This window comes from Dendrobium catenatum, unplaced genomic scaffold (assembly GCF_001605985.2).
Source record: "Dendrobium catenatum unplaced genomic scaffold, ASM160598v2 fragScaff_scaffold_1228, whole genome shotgun sequence".
In the NCBI taxonomy this organism is placed as follows: Eukaryota; Viridiplantae; Streptophyta; class Magnoliopsida; order Asparagales; family Orchidaceae; genus Dendrobium; species Dendrobium catenatum.
This window is the reverse complement of record NW_021319690.1, coordinates 344,519-363,303: the sequence shown is the minus strand read 5'-3', so window position 1 is coordinate 363,303 and position 18,785 is coordinate 344,519. Positions and strand designations below refer to the sequence as shown.

Here is an 18,785-nt window from a genome sequence, read left to right as displayed (position 1 = left end):
TGATTAATATAATATATATATATATTAGAAAATTCATATGATGAAGTTTTAATCTTAATGTAATATTTGATCAAAAATCTTTAAAAATAACTTTAGGAACATCTGAATTTTGATGTCATAAAAGCACTTAAGTGCCTAACTAACAACTTATAATCAAGAGAATTCAGATTGAGTGTTTAAAGCTTTTAATTAAAATGATCAAAATACTACCTAAAAAAATTATAAGTAGACTCATATTCTCCTTAAGAAAAATTGAATGGACATATAAGAGAGAGAGAGAGATTCGAGAGAAGGATATTGAGTAATCAAGTCATTAAAAATAGTACACATTTTTTATATCTATTATTTAAAGAGATAGTTCAATAGATGGGTGATATTATTAGTAAAATCCAAATTAGATGGTTGAAGTGGAGGAATGTATTTAGCCTATTGTGTGATCGAAAGTTTCCCTCTTAAGGATTTTTTTTTTTAAAAGATGGTGGTAAGAACTACGATGCTTTATGGTGTAGAATGTTGGCCATTAAACTAAAAGCATAAAATTAAGTTAAGTGTTGCAGAGATGAGGATGCTCAAGTGGATGACTGGCTTTACACTTAGAGATGATGTGAAATGAGTATATACATGAAAAGTTTGGATTAGCTCCAATAATATATAAGGTTAGAGAGAGTCGCCTTTGATTGTTTGGTCACATAAAATATCAGCCTTTCGATAGCCCTATTAGGAGACTAGATTCATTAGATCTAGCCTATGTTAATAAAGATAGATGTAGAAAAAAAATGGTTAGCAAGTATTTGAAATAATATGTTTTATTAGATTTAAATGAAAAACTAACTCCTAATGGGACACAATAGAAAAATTGGATTCATATAGCCGACTCCACGAAGCAGGATAGCATATTTCTTGTTGTTGTTGTGGATTTTTTTACATAAAAAATTTGACGTCTTTTTTAAATTATATATAATTATGTGTTATATCTTTATATAAATTTAACTAAATAAACTTTTCTCATAACTACCTAATTTTGTTACCTAACCGTCTTTCAATTAGTTCAGGTAGAATTAAAGTGTTTTTTTTAATATACTAAGAAATTTTTTAAATGCATTGCAAATCGATTAAACAAAACACTTTAGTTTGATTTTATTTTAAATAAATAATTTAAGCTTTGTTTGAGACAACTTTTGTACTGCAAAAATTTCAAATTCAAAAAAATTTGGTACTAAAAAGTTATTTTAGAAAGTAAGAAGAAAGTCATCCCAAGGAAAACCTTAGGCCCTGTTTGCGACGGAATAATTTCACCTTTTATGTTTCGAAACGGCATAATTATTTTTCTTCTCTAGAAATGCTTTTTACGGAACGTCATTTTTCGATTGTTTTGAGAAATTTTTTGATATTAACCTCTGTTTCCTCAACCAACATTTTTAAAACTATGTTTTACAAAACGTACCAGACAACCAAACGAAATCTTCATTTGTTGCTTTCTAAAATGATTTTTTACTATAATTTTTTTTTTTTGTATTAGAAATTTTGATATTATAAAGTCGTTTTATAAAGTAATAACAAAAATATTCCAAACAAAATCTCAACTTTCTTATTTGTTCTTAAAGAAATTTTCTAAAAAAATTTACTAACAAACTACTTTAAGAAGCCGTCCCAAACAAAGCCTTCTTCTAATTTGCTTTGAAGTCTCCCTTGTTTTATGAGAAATTATTGTGTGCCGAATTCGAATGCATTCGAATTTTAATTATCATGCGCCACATCATTGGATGCACTAGGTCCGAAGTGTATCCGTTGATGTGACAAGCTGTCATTGGAATCCGACCGCAGACAATAATTTCTCCATGTTCTATAGTCTACCGCTAAGGGCATCTCCAACCGAAAATGTTATTTTTCACTTCAAAATGCAGGGAAATAAAAAAATGCCGTGTTTCATCTCCAATCTAACGCCATTTTACCGCTAAAACAGTCGTTTTCTTTCGCGCCTTTCTTCCCAACCTGTTCGGTAGAGAGAAAAAATGGCGCAGATGAACAGTGCGACGCCAATATTGGCGTCACACTATTCATCCGCGATCAAATGACGTCAAAAATAGCGATCGGTTGGAGCAAAGCAAGAACGGCAAACAAGTGTTTGCCGTTCGGTTGGAGATGCCCTAACCCTCACAAATCACGAGGCTTGCGTCGAATCCGGTCAAAGAGTCAATCAGGTTCACACACGCAGCACCGCTACGATACGACACGTGCCGGAATACTGACCGTCAAAATAAAAACGGCGGTAACCTCACATGTGTGACGGGAATGTGGGGAAGCTGGAGCGTGGTGATGTGGGCCCAATTTTAGTATTACCAAAATAGGCTGAACAGCTCTCATTTTCGGGATCACGTGACTGCCGTAATATGTTGCATCTCATTCGCGGAGAGAGATGTCGTCACGTGCGCGGCCATGTCGGTTCCACCGTCTCATTTCACTTTTTAAACCATAAGAATGATTATCGCTTCTCAATACAAATTAGATAATATTCTATTCCACTTTTAATTATGAGGTTTTTGATCGGACGATTATAGTTTAACATGTCGAACGGAATGGAATGATGTAATAAATAATTAATAATATATAAAATAATAAAAAAAGTAATATAATAATATGATAATCTATCATTTAAATCTCAATTTTAAGAATTTGAACTCTGTATTTTTTGGCTGATTATTACATATTATTTATTAATATAATTAAATTGAAATGGTGACTATAATTATATGCTATAATTAAATTATTGAAGCCTGACATGTTAAACAACCATCCCCCCAGCAAGCAATCGAATTGCTTCATGGACCATTTGGGCAACCATTATGACAAACACTTAGAGTGCACTTGGCATCTTCATTTTGCTCATACAATTTGTGCAGGAAATTCCAACAAGTTTCCAATCTTCTCCTCTAACCTAGCTAGAATTCTTATCCAAATCATTAAATTTTAATATTGACAAATCAACGTCCACACTTTGAGACAATCAAATTGGGAACATAATCGCTAACCTGTAGGTTGCTACTTAGTTCTTGCTCGTGGTCGATCGGACATGCTCAATTGGTCCTGCTTGCGAAACCCATCTAACTTGAGAGGAGCAACTTATGAACCTTGGTCGACCTCTGCATCGCATTTAGACATGTCTTTGCTTGGAGCATCCGAAAAAGCTATTGTATCGGACATTACCATTTCCCAATCGCAAATTGTCCTATGCGAAGAGTTCTGCACCTCACGATCGCGAGCCACCTCCCGATCACGAACCATCCCAACCGAAGGGATCAAAGTCAGTTTGATCCACATGTATCAAGGCTACGTCCGACACCCGATTGTGAAACTATTCGGTTTTTTAAAATCGGCGCCGGTTCTCTTGTTCTACGGTCAGACCACCAATCCTACTATTTTGGCCGGTCTTATATGAGATCGGTTATGTGATGGAAGCGAATCGGCCAGTCAATCGGTTCACGATTCAACCGGTTGAACTAACCTATCCCGTTCGGTTTTACATACCTTGGATAATACAAAGAGCACATTGTTGATTAGGGCGACAAGGAGGGCTATATTTAATATTTGGACCTGTATTATTGTATGTGATGCTCATAACAATAATATTATAATGTTAAGATAAATATTGATTAGAGATAAGCATGGTTTGATCTTTTAAGTATAGATTATTGTTATTTATATAATATAAATAGTGCTGTCATTGTGCATACTACTAATAATTTATTATTCCAAATCTAATTACGTAATTATGCATATAATTAATCACTTTTTATACACTAATTAGATACATTGGTTACTGCCATGGATCTGCCAAACCTTCTTGACTTGTAGTTCATTGTCTTCTAAGCTTTTTTTTGACACCGGTGGTTAGCTGATCTTTTCACGAGGGAGGTGGGCCCATTCTATTATTTGCTTGACAGAAATAGGAATCTTCTGATTGGGTAGAGACAAAATGTAATGGGGCCCATATTTGCCACCTTGGAAACAGTTCAGACTAGCGGGCCACCACCCTGGATAACTACTTATATCAATCAAAAGATTTTATATTTGAATTTTATGAATATGATATGTGTATAAATTTGATTTAATTAACATAAATGTCTCAAAAAAATTATATCAAAGAAATCTCATATATTATTATTATTGTTTTAAATTATGAGATTTTTATAGAGTCAAATTTTAAGGCTTTTTTTAAGATAATTTTTTTTTAATTGAGAATAATAAACTTCTATATAACTTATAAAATTTAGTAAATTATTTCAAGAAGATCAAGCCCATTATTTATTCATTTTTCACGTAGAAAAAATATTAATTTCTATTATATTATTCTCTTTTATCTTTAAGCTAAATTTTTATACAAAATTATGATATAAAATTCTCTTTATTATTGTAAATTTTCTGCACACAATAATATCATACATCTTTAAATTCCTTATTTTTTTAAATTTCATCATAATATTCCAATGCAATTTTTTAATGTATATTGCTTTATTATTTTTAATGAAAAATATTGGGTAAGAACGCTCTAGTTAACTCCCAAATAAAAAATATTCTGATTAAAATTTTTAACAGATAAAACGTTATTAAGTTAAGATATTTTAATTAAAATTTTAATTAGTATGACTTTAAAAAATTAAATATATTTTTAAATGAGAATAATATAAAAAATTTATTATTATATTAATCTCAAAATAGATTTAAAGATATTAAGAACCGTTTTAATTACTTTTTAATTAGAATATCACGAAAAGTTTTTTGGGGAAAAAAATTATTGGGACGTCCTATTTCATTTCCCAATATGAGTATTTTAAAATAATAGCATAAACTATTAGACACATTTTGTAACAAAAACTTAATGATGATTTAAATGTATATCATTAATTTTTTATGTACCTATATATCCAATTTTAAATTTAAATATGAGTTTATATTTAAAGTATATCACTGATATTAACTTATTTAAAGTAGAAAATAAAATATTTTAATATGATCTTTATATGACTATATATATATATATATATATATATATATTATCAAGTTCAACATAATCAAATAAAATTTTGTTTAATAAATAAGTTTGATGTATCATCAAAACTTTATCTTGATCGGGGCACAAATCTTGTTGCAAACATCGGGACCATCCAAATTTTAATTTCAGCAAGCTTATATTTAAAATGAAAGTCTCAAAGACATGAAACCAACTACACCAAAATCGGTAAAATTTGAACCCAAATGAGTCCAAATCGAGGGCCCAAAGCTTATTTGAAAGTTCCAGAATATTGATTGAATGACCAAATGATATTCAAATGTGACATGCTCATAGTTGAATCGAGCGGCTCGACGAGACAAATCCAACGAGCCTAAGATCGTTAAATTTTGACATCATTAAGATACAATTTTTTATAGATGATCCATAATAAAGGGAAATAATATTGATCATCCATTGCAACACTCCCAACATTCTATTTGATCTTCTACATATTTATTAGTCATGCCTCATTAAAAAAATTATAAATAGATCACTCATTCTTCATAAAGGGGGGGAGGAGAGGAGGAAGATAAGAAAAACTAAGGATCACAAAGCCATGCCACTCAAACATGTAGCTCTTGATCTTCTCTCTTTCTTTCTCAAGCTAGCGCCACTAGCCGAATCTCTTCTAGATTACCGATAGTCATTGGACTCCGACCATGCACCGACTATCATCAAACTTCTGGCTATTCATTGGTTGTTGTTAGATATGTTTGCAACAATCAAACATTTTCTAGCATCTATCCAACGACTAATTAATAATGAATATCCAGCCATATCTAGGCATTGATGAAACATTCTTTGTTATTCAATCAACATCAAGGAGACTAATCTTCGGAATTGTGGAAATCTCTTAAGCATATTGTCTTCTCTGTGATCTTAAGTTTAAGGGTTGAGCTGACGACGACGTCCGACAACAATCCTTTCAACCTCTATCGGCAGCCAACTACGGTCCCTTCGACCATCACCCGATTACGGTCCTTTCGATCTCTGTCATCCAACGACCATGATCTCCTCGGCTATCATCATCCAACTACATTTCTTTTGACCTTTGTCACTTGCCAACTATGATCTCTTCAACCTTCATCTCCTGACTATGGCCCTACCAATCAAATGAACAGCCCAATACTCCTAAGAGTAATTATCATATCACTGGGATTTCCCATGTAATACAGCACCATATATATCATGTATATTTGCTAAATTTGAACTAACACCCTCCTATGATGAGGGCATTATTTGTAATCTATCACAAATATTAGTAGAATCATTTTTGACAGAATAAGCCTTTATATTTTTTTTCTTTTTTTAAGAGTTTTTATTTGTTTGTGAACTTAATCTTCATATGAAACTAGAATGCTGAACTTTATATTTCTCTGATGCCATAAACATTCCACGACGCAACAAAGTTCATAAAAATAATCAAATTCTTAACTTATTAAATAAAAGAGTCAACAAAAAATAATCAATTTTGATATTAGAGTTAATGGACCATTAGGTAAGAATAAATAATCTTTTGCACAGCATAATTACAAATCTCTATATTTTTATTTTTTAATAAATTTAATTAAAAATAAATTTATAAATTTATACGAAGTTATTTTGGGCACAAAATTTTCCGCCGAATAGGCTCATCTGGACAGTAAGCGAAAGAACCGGCGGTACGGTGCAGCCACCGCTTGGGCACGTGGCGCTCCCTCCGTCGTCCGCTCTACGATGTCCCCTACCACACTTGAAGAAAGAAGGCCAGTTAACGGGCCCCGCTACACGTGTTGAAAATCTTTTAGAGATCCCTTAACGCCGTTATATATAGAGCTCGCATAATCTCCGAGCTAAACGCCGTTAGAAAGCCCTATAAATGAGCCCTCCACTTCCAGTTCTTCCTGGACGAAAGAAACCAAACAGACGACCAGTGAGCGAAAAAACCAGAGCACAAACTCAACTATTCACAATGAGAGCAGCGATTCTTAACCGTACAGGATCCCTCTCACCCGGGAGAGATGTCTCCGGCTTTTGTCCGAGATCGCCGGCCGGTGGCCATGATGCCGGCATATCATTATGCCGCCGGAGCAAGACCCAAAGGATGCCACTCGAAGTGAGGGAGAGGAGGAGCTTTTCTTCGCCGGCGGGGAAGGTCAATCTACTGCGGCGGGTCAGATCTGACACCGATCTTATCAGGTCGGCTCCAATGAGTTCATGCGGATCAAGATGGTTGCCGCCGGCGTTGCATCCGGACGTGAAGGAGGACGGTCTGCACGCCAGGGTATGGAAGGGGGTTTCTAAGGAGGTTGTTGTGGTGAAAGAGGACGAGGAAGTCGAGTTTTCCGGTGGATCAGGGAAAGGGAAAGGAAGGAAGAGCATGGGAGGAAGCTTTGGTGACGGCGGGAACGAGGAAAACGACGGAAATCGGATGATTGACCACTATTACCAGGAGATGCTGAGGGCGGATCCTGGGAATCCTCTCCTCTTGAGGAATTACGGAAGATTCTTGCACGAGGTAATAGAAATTAGAAAGAAGACAAAAATAAAGATTCAAAATCCCAACTACCCTTTCGGATTCTTGATTTTGATATTTTTTTTTTTTTTAAATGGAAGGTTGAAAGGGATTTAAAGAAAGCCGAGGGTTACTACGGCCGGGCGATCCTTGCCTGCCCGGGTGACGGCGACCTGTTCTCGCTCTATGCGCGATTGATCTGGGATTCTCACAGGGACTGCAAGCGCGCCGAAACCTACCATGAGCGCGCCGTGGAAGCCTCCCCTAATGATTGGTACTCTCTCTCTCTCTCTCTCTCTCTCTCTCAAAAGCTTCTGTGGGAAAGGAACTTTTGATGGTGATGGCGGGCGATTGTATTTGGCAGCTATGTGCTGGGGTCCTATGCGCATTTCCTCTGGGAAGCAGAGGAGGAAGGGGAAGAAGAGGGCATGGTGGATTCATCATCGTCATCTGTGGAAGCTTTCTGATTACAATGACGGCCTTGATCTGTTCTTCTTCTTTCTGTAAATAGCCCGAAGAAACTACAGTAACTAAGAGCTTGTGATGAAATAACTGACGGGACCATGGCTGCATGGGGAGAGAAGACTGGCTCCAAAATGGAGAAGGGATCGCCACCAGAGCTGCTGCTAAGTTATTGAAGGGTAAAATATATTTGGGCCAGCTTTCTGATCAAATTTTGATAGCATGGATTTTAAAATTATTAAATTTATTTTAAGATAAATCATCAAATTATATTTATAATTTAATGATTTTAAGATTCAATCCGATCCAAAATTTGATCAGAAACTACTTCCTTCTTGTAGGGGGGCTGATAAGAAATAACCGAATGATCTTCAAGGATTCGTGGCGGTCCTTAGGGTTTTTTTTTTTTTAATGGCGAAATTATAAAAAAGTAATATTTCAAAAATAAAATATTATAAAATGAATGATGTATTGGAAACTTTTACTGCAGCCAATGAAGGCGATGATAGCTATTTTATTTTTTTAATTCGTAAATTACTGTATATCTATATTATTTAATATATATATATTAACTTGTAGCGAGTATTTCTGGAAATTCTATATGTTCATAATCTTGGTATATGAAATTTTTTTGGTAAATCTCAATATTTTGCCAGTTTTAATATTTATTATTTAATTAAATATAAATATATTAATGATATATTTAATTTTAATTTTTTCTTTTATTATTTATAATATTATTTTAAATTTACTTTTTAAATTAATTTTAATTATGCATTATTACAGAAAATTTAAAATTTATGTATATGTTAAATTTATATATATTGAGAATCATTTATAACTTGATATTTTTAAATTTAACAATTATTCAAAATTATTTATATTGAATTTTTTTGTCAAAATATTTTTAAACATGTTTTTATTATTTATCTTTTTATTTGAAATAAATTTGAATTCTACAGTATTTAAGTACAACAACAACAACATCAAGCCTTTATCCTATTACGTGGGGTCGGCTAATGTCATTATTGTTCGACAAGTTTTACGCTGGCTATCGACTACCTAACGCAACTCTCCACTTTTCTCATCCAGGACTTAGAACCTGACAACGGCAGTGTTTAAGTAGATTAATCAATATTTTCCGTATTTTATTTTTTGATCTATCAATCTAAAAAATGAATTTATTTAAAGAAAGCCCAAGCTTGAAAGTTTATTGGCCTTTCTTTTATTATAGCATTTATGTGCAACATATAGCATCATCTGTTATTGTTATTTTTTTTTTTTGGGTTATGTCCTATTTATCTGTTATTGTTAAATTACTAGTAATTTGTCTAATGAAATAGAGCTAACTATTGTTAACTATAAATGCTCACATATCTCTAATAATTTTTTAAATTGTATTTCACTTCTTTCATTAGATATATTACAGTGAATATTAACATTTAACACATTCTTTACTCATGAATTTGCTTCATAGTACTGTCTTATTGGTATTTTTGCCGTAACGATGGAATTAAAATGCTTTAGAACTTCTTTGCTTACAAAAACAATTAAGTGCTTATTTATTTTTTAACTGATTATAGTTCAACATTCTAGTTTGCAAGATAATGAGATAAAAAATATTATATTCTTCTATAATTTGAGGCATAATAGCTAGGTTTAAATCTCTTGCAAACAAGAAAAGCTTACATGTTGACTTCTGAGACATTTATAAACCCAGGGACTTCTTTGACAGCCGCTATTATTTTCTGTTTTCCCTTGATCAATCTCATCTATTTACTTCTTTCACCCCACAAATAGCTTCTAGTTAACAGGTGCTTCAAATTGTTTCAGCACCTTTGCCTCCCTTCAAATCAAGTTAATTTCATTCATAACATATCATTTTTCATATGATGTCCTCTTACAGAGAGGGGGTTCAAATTCCTTCCTGCAACTTCTTGTTCAAAGGTTCATCATATTTATTCAACTGCTAACCTCAAGTGCTGAAAATATAGGATGCCTGAACTACGATAAATTATTATGTGCACCATCTAGAGACGTCAACGGTACCGAGTTGCCGTTGCCGAATAGTCTCCAGACAGCGTTTGACATACACACAAAATATTTTTTCCTGAACTACACTCATAACTATTCCAACATGTCAAATCACTAATAATTGCATCATGTACGCCTACAAGCTATCTTACATATCCTATCTCTCATCATGTGAAAGGATCTATAACAAGAAATTATTCCGTGTGGAGTCCGGCTTGAAAATTTTTTCTGGACTGTGAATATACACATTATATACATTTAGTATAATTTTTATACACAATTTGGTTCAAATTGTGTACACATTTGTACACAGTATGTACATTCAATCCGAACATAAACTTTCGGTCCGAAATAATTTCTCGTAGCCCACTGAGTAAAAGATATGATTGAGATCACATATTCAAGTCACATATGAATTACAACTCATCAGTTCAAAAAAAAAAAATCTCTTTCAACATTGTTTCAATAACTTCATCACTTCTATGGATTCAATAAAGTTTTTCAAAAATTAGTATACCATTCTCATGTCATAATTTGGACGGAGAAAATCTCAAGGCTAACCCAGTGAAGGAAACCCACCATCCACATTACCCACACAAATAGAAAGCGAATGAACGCACACATAGTGTAAAGTGTAAACCAGAATATACGAATAAAAATTTCGGCTAATAAACTTTCATCTCAGTACCTGATGGGGAACAAAGATTTCTATGGAAGGATAGGATGGTATGTACAATGCGCAGCACAGCAGCTTGGATAGAACTGGATACATCACCACGTGATACAAACTGGAACGAATACAGCAGCTGGTCCAGCTACTCTACAGACAATCATAGAGAAGCTGCCTATTTATGGGCAAACTATTAGGTGCGGACACCGGACAACGAGAATCATCCGGATTTCTCTCTACCTACAGTAAAAGCACAGTTACTGTAGCAGCTGTGCCTTGACTATAGATAGAAAGAAATCCGGATGATTCTCTCTGTTCAGTGTCCGAACCTAATAATTTCTCCTATTCATGAAGCTAAGTTATATACAAAGAAAATAAAGAAAATAAGAATGCACTTGAGCTTCAGTTCAGTTAGCCATGACCTTGCTGTTAGCTTCACATTCAGCCACCTGATTCTTGCTAAATAATGTCGGTGTCACTGAAACGATACCAATAAAGAACAATGTAGCTATGGACTGGAAATCATAGAGGTCGCCAATTGATCTTAGTTCTCCCAGGGCAATACCAGCCTGCATTGGAGGATGTGATAAGTAGACAAATACATTATTTGAAGAGGAGATTACTGTCAGTAATGGTGAACGATACCTTGACTGTCACATAAGCAGCTGGTATGAGCCCAATAAAAGTTGCCAGGAAGAATATATGATAGGGTACATCTACTATTGGTGAAGCCACGTTGATGAAAGTGTTTGGCAAGGTGGGCGTGACTCTGAGGAAAAGCATGTAGTTCAGTAGCTTTTCCCTTCGTTTCGACACCTGCCGAAATTAAGAGGTAGAAGATGAGAGAAACATGCACTGCATCAATTCTACATAAGATTGTTCAGTGTTTAGGGACGAATTATGTTCAAAAGTAGAGATATTTTGACAATTTCACAAAATAAGTTCAGGAGCATGGACAATAGACACTATTGGGAGTACTAGAAAGTAATTATTTCACAAGCTAGGGGCACCTTCTTTTTAAAGTGCTTCAAAACATTTGCACATTAATTGAGATTTGAGAGAAGAAAGAAAATAAGAGAAAATACAGGATATATTCACTTCATTAGGTTGAGACTCTTAATAGAGAGAAGCAAAATTATTCATAGAATTTGCTATTGGGTCAGGAAAAGAAGAAAATAAATGTTAAAATTAAGTTAACATATAAACTCCTAAAACTAGAGAAAAAGTTAGATTTCTTTTATTAAAATTAAAGGTATTTTTCTGTCTCGACTTTCCGCTTATTCGAGGAAGATACTTATCCTTCGTACATAAAATTTTACCTCTTTTAGATTAGATTCCTCATTAAAAACTCCCAATAAAAAAAAGTATTTATTTCTTTCAAATTCTCACTGCTAAGATGGAATGTGTTCCATATACATCAATCCCACTTCACACACTTATAGGTAGGTTTCAACAACTAGGCATACCTTCTTAAGCAGTTAATGAAAACATAGGAAGACGTGAAATTAAAAAATAATAAGTATTTGAAAGCTGACGTTAGTACTTTAACTCCAATACTATTGCCTGATATGATAATTTTCTACTTAAAAAGTGATAGGTCAAGTTCGTATAATGCAATAAGAGAGCGAGCATAGCCAGAATTTACCTGTGCTTGGAAATATACAAGTTTGTCTGGCCATAGTGAGAAGGCAAGAGGCCTTCCTATCAACTTTGATAGGAAATAACAGGATGATGCACCGGCAGTGGCAGCAAAGACCACCAGAGCTACACCTTGAAAGACTCCAAAAAGAGCACCAGCAAGCAGGGACATGAAAATAGTCCCTGGAATCATGAAAGTTTGCATGAAAATGTAAACTGTACAGTAACCCACCAAGACTTGTACAGTATAGTCACTTGCGTAGCCTTCCAGATGGTCCCTGCATAAATTAGAAAATGGCCAGCCTAAGCTACTGATTCATCCTTGCATAAAATAGGGTAATACTTAAACAAAATTGCAATAAAAGTGGAGCAAAATCATTCATCAATTAAGTGCCTTAGAAGCACTTCAATTCCTCGAACTATGCAATTTAATTCTGGCACTGTCCCAGATCAACATTAATTGCATTGGAGTTAACCACGCAAATGCAGAAGAATTAGAGAGGAATTATTAAGATGTCAAGTATGGAAATCAATACAAATCTTTCTTGTAAATTATATGCAAAATGAATGAATGATTAAATGTACCATCTCGATTATCAACAACGTTTACAGAGTTCAAGCGTTGTGAATAGTAAATGTAACATTAAAAAACTTTGAAAATTAAAATTTGATCCAATTCGATTCAACCAAATAATGTCAGAGAGAGAGAGAGATGGGGACCACAGATGAACTGATCAAAGAGTTAGAGGATTAGAGTCTTGTGCAAGCTCTTATAACATGGATGAATTATTCTGTGCGGACGCCGAAAGCCGTCCAAAGCCCAATGAAAATGCGCCACGTCACCCCCTACTCGGTACCGCGGCTTGGTACTGCTCGGTACCAAGCTCGGTACTGGATGACGTGGCTGCACCTAATTCGTCTCTGGATAGTAAGTTGTGTCCAGTGTCCGCACAAAATAATCTCTCTAACATGACCTCATAATGGATGATTAGAGAGTTCTAATCTAGGGCATTATGCCAGTGACTGAAAAGGCAGCTTAATTTTCTAGGTGGCACACAATGTGCCACAATTCATGGAGACAGAGGCAGAGAAGTGCCACAAATTTATGGATTAAAAGATGACATATGTCCCTAACTTATATCAATATCAATCAAGATCACAAACAACGAGCAGGTGGAAAAAGCCTAACTAATAGACCAAGACTAGGAGCATGTGTGTGCAAAAAAAGATCAAGGAACGGGAGGCTGGGGATAGTTAGAAAAGTGATGTCAATAATATAAGAAGCATCCTAATGGTCAACAGAGCTGTGCTCATTAAAAGGACACTCAACATAACACAGCAAATAGAACAACAGAGTAGTGCCCAATAACAAAAACAATAAGGTTTTGCTCTTAAGGGCAAGGATCGGATATCATTCCCATTTTCTTTGTGCATTAGTTGTGATATTTCTAATAGTCAGCAATACTGAGCCTTGCGTGCTTATTCTCAATGCGGACAGCTTGGACATATAATGAGAGTTTGCACATAACATCCGAAGGAAAATGACTGTGAACGCCATGACCGCGGAGCACAAACAGCTAGGACTGGCCAGAGTACTGGCAGTTGATAGTAGTTGAGGCAATGACAGTTTCAGGAGCCAAGTGATTAGATTTGTGCCTATGCACTGACACAACATGTGCCGCACATTCTTTTATGTCTATTGCCTTTGTTATGTGTATAAATTGAGCAAGTAATCTTAACTTCTAAGATGCATGTTATGCTTCATATTGGAGACAATTTTAAGCCAACGCATATATTAGTTGATTGTGATGTGACTATAATAATTAATAGACATCTATTATTAATTTTATTATTATACCATTTAATGGTTTCAATATTATCTTTAGCGTGAGATGGCTGTCATCACACTTTGCCACAGTTAATTATTCTGAAAGTATGTGATGGACCGGCTGAGCCGGTGGGCCCCACTAAGGTGGACAGCAGCGGGCAAGAAGAGAGGGGGTCAAAGGGAGATTAATTACTTACCGTAGAAGACCAAAATTGGGAGGGAATTAGGAATATTTATTTACAGAAAGAGGATTGATTTGATTGGGAATGAATTAGGAAGATATATTTAGGGAAAGATGTCTAATTTAATTGAGAGGAAATTAGGAAGGTTTATTTAGGAAAAGAGGGCTGATTTGAATGCGGATTTGGAAGAGAATTAGGAAGCTTTATTTAGTGAAAGATGGCTGATTTGATTTCAGATTTGGGAGAGAATTATTTAGGGAAATAAAGCTGATTTGAATTCAGATTTTGGGAGGGAATTATAAGAGCTTATTTAGGGTTAATTATGTTGTTTTATTTTCATTATGTGATTTATGTTTTTGTTATAGCTTTTCTTTGAAGTTGTTCCAAGCGACACCTAGGGTTTGTGGAGAACTGATCTACTTCTCTAATGGTAGATCAACTTGTATCTTAATTTATAGCGTCAATACAAAACTCTTTCTCTCTGATTTCTTTTGCGTTTTTTCTTTATTATTGTTGCTTTGTTGTGTGGAGATTGGATTATTACCAAATTGGTATCATAGCACCATTTTTTGGATCTATGACGACTAAGAAGGTTGATGCGTTGAAGGAGAGGCTTGTTAGGGAACTTAAAAATCTGAAATCTAAACTCATAGAGTAAATTTTAACAATTGAGGGCAAACTTTCGAATATGGAAGAAATGGTGAAAATGATGTTAGAGTTTCAAGCCAAGACATCATCATTGGAGGCAAGGGAACCATTGACCTGACAAGAAAGTAGGGGAAACCCAAATATAGGAACAATGAGGGAGGATTGAAAGGTAAAAATTTTGAGGGAAAAAGAATAGACGCCACCTTTGGAGCAACTTTCAAGGAGGGGAAAGGGTTGGTGGTGTTGCAGAGCTTGGAAGGAGAAGAAGATAGGGAAAAGATAGGAGCATCAGACGTGATTCAGTCACTCCTACAACAGTATTGAGAGGTGTTCCAACCAATTCAGAGGTTGCCTCCTCTGCGGGAACACGAGCATGTTATCATCTTGCTGTGAGAACACGAGCATGCTATCATATTGAAGGAAGGAGTCTCACCTATCAATGAATTAGGAAGATGCTGGAGGCAGGGATCATTTGACTCAGAGTCGGTCCATTTTTCATTGTAGTGCTATTAGTCCAGTGGTTCAGTAGCAATTTCTTTCGTTCCATCTTGAGGACAAGGTAACTCTTTAGGAGCGAGTATTGATGGACGGGTTAAGCATGTGGGCCCCACTAGGGTGGATGGTGGGCAATGAGAGAGAGGGGTCAAAGGGAAATTAATTACTTACCATAGAAGACCAAAATTGGGATAAAATTAGGAATGCTTATTTAGGGAAAGAGAGCTAATTTGATTGGGAGAGAATTAGAAATGTTTATCTAGGGAAGGAGGGTTGATTTGATTAGGAGGAAATTATGAATGTTTATTTAGGGAAATAGGGTTAATTTGATTGGGAGGAAATTATGAAGGTTTATTTAAGAAAAAATGGCTGATTTGAATTCATATTTGTAAGAGAATTATGAAGCTTTATTTATGCCGTTTGTGGAGAGCCAATCTACCTCTCTAATAATTGATCAACTTGTATCTTGGTTTGTTGTGCGAAATAAAAATCTTTCTCACTGATTTTTGTTGCGTTTTCCTTCGTTACTATTTCTTTTTGTTGTGTGGAGATCGGATTCCTATCAGTATGTTATTTTTCGTTTGTCTAGGATTTGAGTTTTACATTCATGGAATTGACTAGAAGCCTCTCTCACTGACATCCCATAATGAAGCTCATAAGTAGTTACGAGGAGGTTGTCAGACTTTTTTTCATAATTGATTCAAGATCAAACACAAAAAGCTTAGAGTGAGCCCGCAATGAAGGAATGGCATGATTTGATTCGGATGAGATGTCAAAACAAACTTCTATTTGAAAGTTTGAAACGTTAAGTTTGTTATTAACTTACTCCCTAGACCACACGTATATCTAAGGAGCAATATAAAATGGTTATTGTTGAATTCTAGGAGTTTAAAGCTCAGCTACATGAAATGTTGGATGGGGATTTTGTATATCTTAGTGTATCTATTTGGGGACCATTTATTCTTTTTTGTGAAAAAGAATGATAGTTTAGATTGTATATTGATTATATATATAGTGAGGCGAATGCCCCATGCCAGCGAGGTGAGGCACGCCTTAAGGCGGGCTTCAGCCAATATGAGGTGTAAGCCTCATAAGAAAAAAAGCTTGAGGTGTAAGCCACGAGGTATTTTTCAATGGAATTGTGTTGAGATGAGCCTCATGTTGCGCAATTTTAGACAATGATCTCAAGCATAGAGATGTTCATTTTTTAAGTTGAAGATCAAATATCCCTCAAACTTGTCTCCTATAAAGGGGGTTTACCAAATTTGTATTGAGTGTAAAACTTAAACCAAGATTCATTGGACCTTTTAAGGTCATCAAAAAAGTAAGAAACATTATTTATCATTTGACTCTTCATTTCAGTTCTTATAGTGTATATTGTGTCTTTCATGCATCATTGTTGAGAAACATGTATCTAATCATTCTCATATGATTCAACACGAGCCACAACTAATTTGAGAAGATCTGCATTATGAGAAATTACCACATTGAATGCAAGTTTCAAGAACTTCAACAATAATCTATTCATTTTGTGAAGGTAATCTAGTGAATCATTCTATGACCAAGGCTACTTGGGAGTCTAAAGAAGAGATGTGTGTTATACATTAACTTCAAATTTGGGAATAAAAGTATGATTCTATGTATGCATTAACTTCGAATTTGGGAACCAAATCCCTTTTATGTGGGAAGAATGTACATGAAAACAAATTTAAAAATTGTGAAATTGAAGGGAAAGGACAATGGATAAATAAATCTCAGGCCATTTAGCTCAATAGCAAGTGCCAACAGAAAAAAAAAAAAAGGTCATGAATATATATAAAAGGGAAAGGAAAGTTGATAAATAAATATTAGGTCGTTCAGCAATCATCATAAATTAAAATCTAAGCATAGTGCGTGTTAATCTTTGAAAAAGATGACATAGCTTATCTATCATACATTCATAATTGATTATATTTACACTTTTAGAGGGTTATCTAGGTACTCATATCCACAAGCATGAGAGTAAAACAAGATCATGTAAGAAAAGGCAAATCATTTCAATCAAAAAAGAAAGCTTTGGAGGATTAATTAATATTTAGATGACTCAAAAAAAAAGAAGATTGCTAGATTATAAGAAAAATTTTGTAGAAAATGTGAGCTCCGAAAATTCCATTTTTGATGTGATTGTGATCTCGGCCTCTCTGCGTCATTTGTCTATTTTTCTTTTGAGTGTTTATGTAACGATGACGACAAAGAGTTTTAACGAGATTAGGTTCCGGGGGAATTTTCAGAAGGCAGATTGGGTTTTAGATAAGACACTACCCATAGATTTCGCCCTCATTTTGTGAGGACTTTTTTTATCTGAGTTCTGGTTTCCTATAGGCGCAAGTCCCTATAGTTAATTACCCCTCCTGATAACAGGAAAGAACTTTCGATTAAGGCTAGTCGTTAAAGGGGTCGAATAGATTATAAACCTCTCGTATAATAGCAATAATTTTAGGGTTTAAATTTTAGATTTGGATTTTTATGTTTTGAAATTTATCACTATAAACTTAAAACTAATGGTGGGGGGAATGAAGACGAGCCCGATCAAGATCCCATGGTTTCGTCGTCCCGGGCTGCATGATCCCTGATCTACTTAGTCAGAGGAGGTAGTCGACCCAACCTGACAGAAAGCACCTTGTCGGCAGCCATGGGTTGCTTTGTCCAAGAATACCTTGTATACATGGGTTGGTGTTTGTCTAAGGGGATATATCTGAATCCACCTTAGCTGACATAGGGCTTTATGCCTATCGAATATACCCTATGATTCATCGCTCAAGGGTTTGACGCCTTTAGGGAACATACGGGCTTTGGCCGTGATCGTAATATAATGGTGTCATTTTGCGGCAAAACCACCCGATCAGAGGGCACGTGCCACGTCCCTGTTGGCAAGAGACTATTTGAGGATGAATCAAAGTGATACACCCGACACACATTCACTCTTTGTGAACTGAGGTTAATTTTAAATTTATCACCCCCGACAAATAATTGCGGGAGGCGGATGATTTTTAGTTTTGAATTTTTAGATGATAGATTTTATTTCAAAAATTTGAGCTTTTGTTTGATTTGAGATTTGATCCATCCGGTTGAGATTTCTAGTCAACACGGCCATCATCGGGGTGGCTTTAAAGTCATTTGTATTTTCGTAGGATTTTGGGAGGCATTTTGTACTTCAAGTCATGTCGACTCCAGTCCTTTCGAGGAGGAGGATGAAACTTGAATATAGACCCGCGCAGCATTCTCGAATCGTTGGATTTAGGATT

At 35.0% G+C, this 18,785-nt stretch overlaps 2 protein-coding genes across 2 annotated transcripts in view; one reads left to right on the top strand and one right to left on the bottom strand.

The window, feature by feature from the left end:
* The first annotated feature begins 6,914 nt into the window (after positions 1-6,914).
* On the top strand, positions 6,915-8,440 carry LOC110096052. The gene is made up of 3 exons (XM_020821821.2): positions 6,915-7,547; positions 7,646-7,818; positions 7,909-8,440. Exons 1-3 carry the CDS (start codon positions 7,002-7,004, stop codon positions 8,009-8,011), a joined length of 822 nt encoding a protein of 273 aa, XP_020677480.2. The 5' UTR covers positions 6,915-7,001; the 3' UTR covers positions 8,012-8,440.
* Positions 8,441-10,605: 2,165 nt separating this feature from the next.
* Positions 10,606-18,785, bottom strand: part of LOC110096060 (uncharacterized membrane protein At4g09580) — a 17,560-nt gene continuing 9,380 nt past the window's right edge. Inside the window, exons 2-4 of the mRNA XM_020821829.2 lie at positions 12,356-12,626; positions 11,356-11,526; positions 10,606-11,279 (exon numbers count right to left, since the gene is read on the bottom strand). Coding sequence (XP_020677488.1) covers positions 11,118-11,279; positions 11,356-11,526; positions 12,356-12,626 — 604 coding nt within the window. The 3' untranslated portion in view covers positions 10,606-11,117. The remainder of the gene's footprint in view (positions 11,280-11,355; positions 11,527-12,355; positions 12,627-18,785) is intronic.

What these genes read in the sequence shown, in the direction of transcription:
- LOC110096052 (XM_020821821.2), top strand. Translation starts at nt 7,002, where the DNA reads ATGAGAGCAGCGATTCTTAACCGTACAGGATCCCTCTCACCCGGGAGA. An exon ending in ACGGAAGATTCTTGCACGAG is followed by an intron (nt 7,548 to 7,645) that starts GTAATAGAAATT and finishes TTTAAATGGAAG; the next exon opens with GTTGAAAGGGATTTAAAGAA. An exon ending in GAAGCCTCCCCTAATGATTG is followed by an intron (nt 7,819 to 7,908) that starts GTACTCTCTCTC and finishes TGTATTTGGCAG; the next exon opens with CTATGTGCTGGGGTCCTATG.